This window comes from Anopheles darlingi, chromosome 3, assembly GCF_943734745.1.
Source record: "Anopheles darlingi chromosome 3, idAnoDarlMG_H_01, whole genome shotgun sequence".
In the NCBI taxonomy this organism is placed as follows: Eukaryota; Metazoa; Arthropoda; class Insecta; order Diptera; family Culicidae; genus Anopheles; species Anopheles darlingi.
This window is the reverse complement of record NC_064875.1, coordinates 40,625,939-40,628,438: the sequence shown is the minus strand read 5'-3', so window position 1 is coordinate 40,628,438 and position 2,500 is coordinate 40,625,939. Positions and strand designations below refer to the sequence as shown.

At 50.6% G+C, this 2,500-nt stretch overlaps 1 protein-coding gene across 5 annotated transcripts in view; it reads left to right on the top strand.

Annotated features, from left to right (window-relative positions):
* Positions 1–2,500, top strand: part of LOC125958326 (serine-rich adhesin for platelets) — a 185,108-nt gene that overhangs the window by 179,524 nt on the left and 3,084 nt on the right. For 4 of the 5 annotated variants that reach the window (XM_049691602.1, XM_049691604.1, XM_049691605.1 and 1 more), the window contains exons 12-14: positions 1–938; positions 1,005–1,366; positions 2,267–2,413. The exon at positions 1–938 is cut by the window's left edge and continues 84 nt beyond it. In XM_049691602.1, coding sequence (XP_049547559.1) covers positions 1–938; positions 1,005–1,366; positions 2,267–2,413 — 1,447 coding nt within the window. The remainder of the gene's footprint in view (positions 939–1,004; positions 1,367–2,266; positions 2,414–2,500) is intronic. The other variant, XM_049691606.1, reaches the window with a different exon arrangement.

Genomic DNA, 2,500 nt, shown 5'->3' with positions numbered 1-2,500 from the left:
GCTCAGAAGAGTCCGGTTGAGATAGCGCTCGATTATGGCCACTCGGAGTTAGCCCGTGAGCTGGAGCGCCAGGAAACGGAACGGAAACAACTGCAGCAGCGAACGCCTACAAGCGCTTCCATTCCAACGCTGGCTTCCATCACCTCGTCCTCCTCGTCGGCGATGCCGCAAGCATCGAGCAAGGCATCGGGTGCTGCCGTCGCCACCACCGCCGGTTCTGTGACACATCAACAAACGTCCGAATCGAACCATTCGTCTAGTTCCTCCTCCTCCTCACCATCCGCATCACCGCCACGTCAGTCGTCGTGTTCATCGGGAACCGGTTTGCAGGATCGCAAAGCGGGACCCTTCGCCGGGGTTGATCTGTTGGGGAAGCTAAATGAAACCAGTGGCAGCAATAGCAACAGCAGCAGTAGTAGCAGTAGCAGCAGCAACGGAAGTAATGCCGTCGATACGGCAAGTGACGGTGGTCCTGGTGGTGACTCCGGGAAGTCGTCCGCTGACAGCAATAACAACAGCGTCGTGCAGCAGAGTGGCCATAGTGTTACCGGTTCGTCGCTGCACGATCACGGATCGATGCATCACTTTCTGACATTGAATCAGATCTTCAGTTACGGTGAAGGTGGTAGCGATGGTAGCTGCAGCAATGATAACTTTGGCCTAGTGACCGCCTTCAACCAGTCACTGTCGTCACCCAATGCTCTGTCACCGTACAGTGACATGAAGGGTTCCTGTTCATCGAGTGGTTCACAGATGATGGGCGGCAGTGGTGGTAGTGGATGTTCCAGCAGTCAGACTGGAGGAACAGGATCAGGGCTTCATTATGGGCTCGAGAACACCAACTCCAATCCGATGCTCTCGAATGCACTCTCGCCGAACTCGGATAGCAACCGTAGCCACGATGGAGTCTTTCTGCGCCCAGGAGCCGTTTATTCTAGGTCAGTATCGAGCGTGACGTCATAGCGGTAGTCATATTAAATGTGCGCATTTCTTGTTTCCAACAGCCAAAGTCCACCTGGAGCTCGGTTGTCGAAGCGTTCGTCCATCGACAGTGGCATCAACATGGAAAGTCACCGATCGAGTGGTGGCGGTCTAAGCGGTCGTTCCGGTAAATCGTTTCGCGATGCACAACAGCAGCGTCTTAACCGGACGGATCGCAGCATGTCGTTACCGCTCGGTGGTTCCGGATCCAGCTTCGGGTTGGGTAGTAGCGGAAGTGGCAAAAGCATTGCTTCCTCTAGCGCTGCGGAGCGTGAGGCCGACAGCTTCTCGTTATCGCTCAGCGAGCGTACCACGGAGTCACCGTCGCAGATTTCCAGCAACACATCCCTCCTGTCGCCGCTGCGCAAGATGGACTTTGCTTTGTGTAAGTTAACACTACTCCATCGTACGAGCACTATCCTCTGTCTCCCAACTATCTTCCTCCAACTATTTCTCGTTTCTCTCTCTCGCTCATTCAATCTATCTACAATCCACCTTCTCCCGGATCTATCTCACCATTTCTTTTTCTTATCGTCCAACGAGCTTCAACAGAACTCGCCCTCCTTACCTCTGCAGGGATACACGCGGCCAGCCAGGCAGGCCCCTTCTCTGCCTGGGTTCGCTGCGTTGCATTCCTTTTGTGATTTCCATCTTAGGTTCTCTCTCTCTTAGTCTAGAATTTCTTCGCTTGCGCCAACACGCCAACAACTTTTTGCATCTTATCTCTATTCGAGTTTCTACCAATTTATCTACACTCGTAAAACTACACACATCGCACACAACTAAGTACCACAGATACACGCGCATTAGTGTTTAACATTCGAACATTTGCCTGATTATTTTTGCCAATATGCTCCATTCAATTACTTGGGACATTTTGGAGTTTCGAATCGAAGTTACCCTGCTACAAGTTGCGAATGGCGACGACGTTCACACGTTTCTAATAATAATAATGTTTGTAGTCGATGTAGTCTAACGAGATTCGTTCGGTTCTGTTACTCTCATTTACACACATATAAACGAAATTTCGATTGTTTCGGTGGTAGCAATAGTCGAACAGTTACGAAACGAACGTGTTAATTCGTCTGAACGATAATTATTGAATCTTTGTTCGTTTGTTCTTTCTTTTGACCGGTTCTTTTTCCACAACAACTTAAACGTATCCATTTGGTATCGCTTTGATTTGCATTCTTCGCCAAAAACAAAAAAAAAAAAAACAAACTGTTATCGTGTTTTTCGCAAATCTCGCATATCCTTCGTCCCACCGGCCTGGGCGCAAACACAGGTGAGGTCTCGGCGACGGAAACCAGCCCGATGTGCGAAGATGTCGATTCGCTGCAGGAGGACGACTGCTGTCACCGTCCACATCCGGATGGTATGGATCTGAGTCAGGGTGGCAGCGGTAGCGGTGGGCCGGCCGGTAACACCGTAGGTCAGTCAGCTCCGAGAGTACCTGTCGTACCCGGAATTAGTTGAATGTCGTGTTACAATTGCCCGTTGTTGCCTATTAGTTCCAACA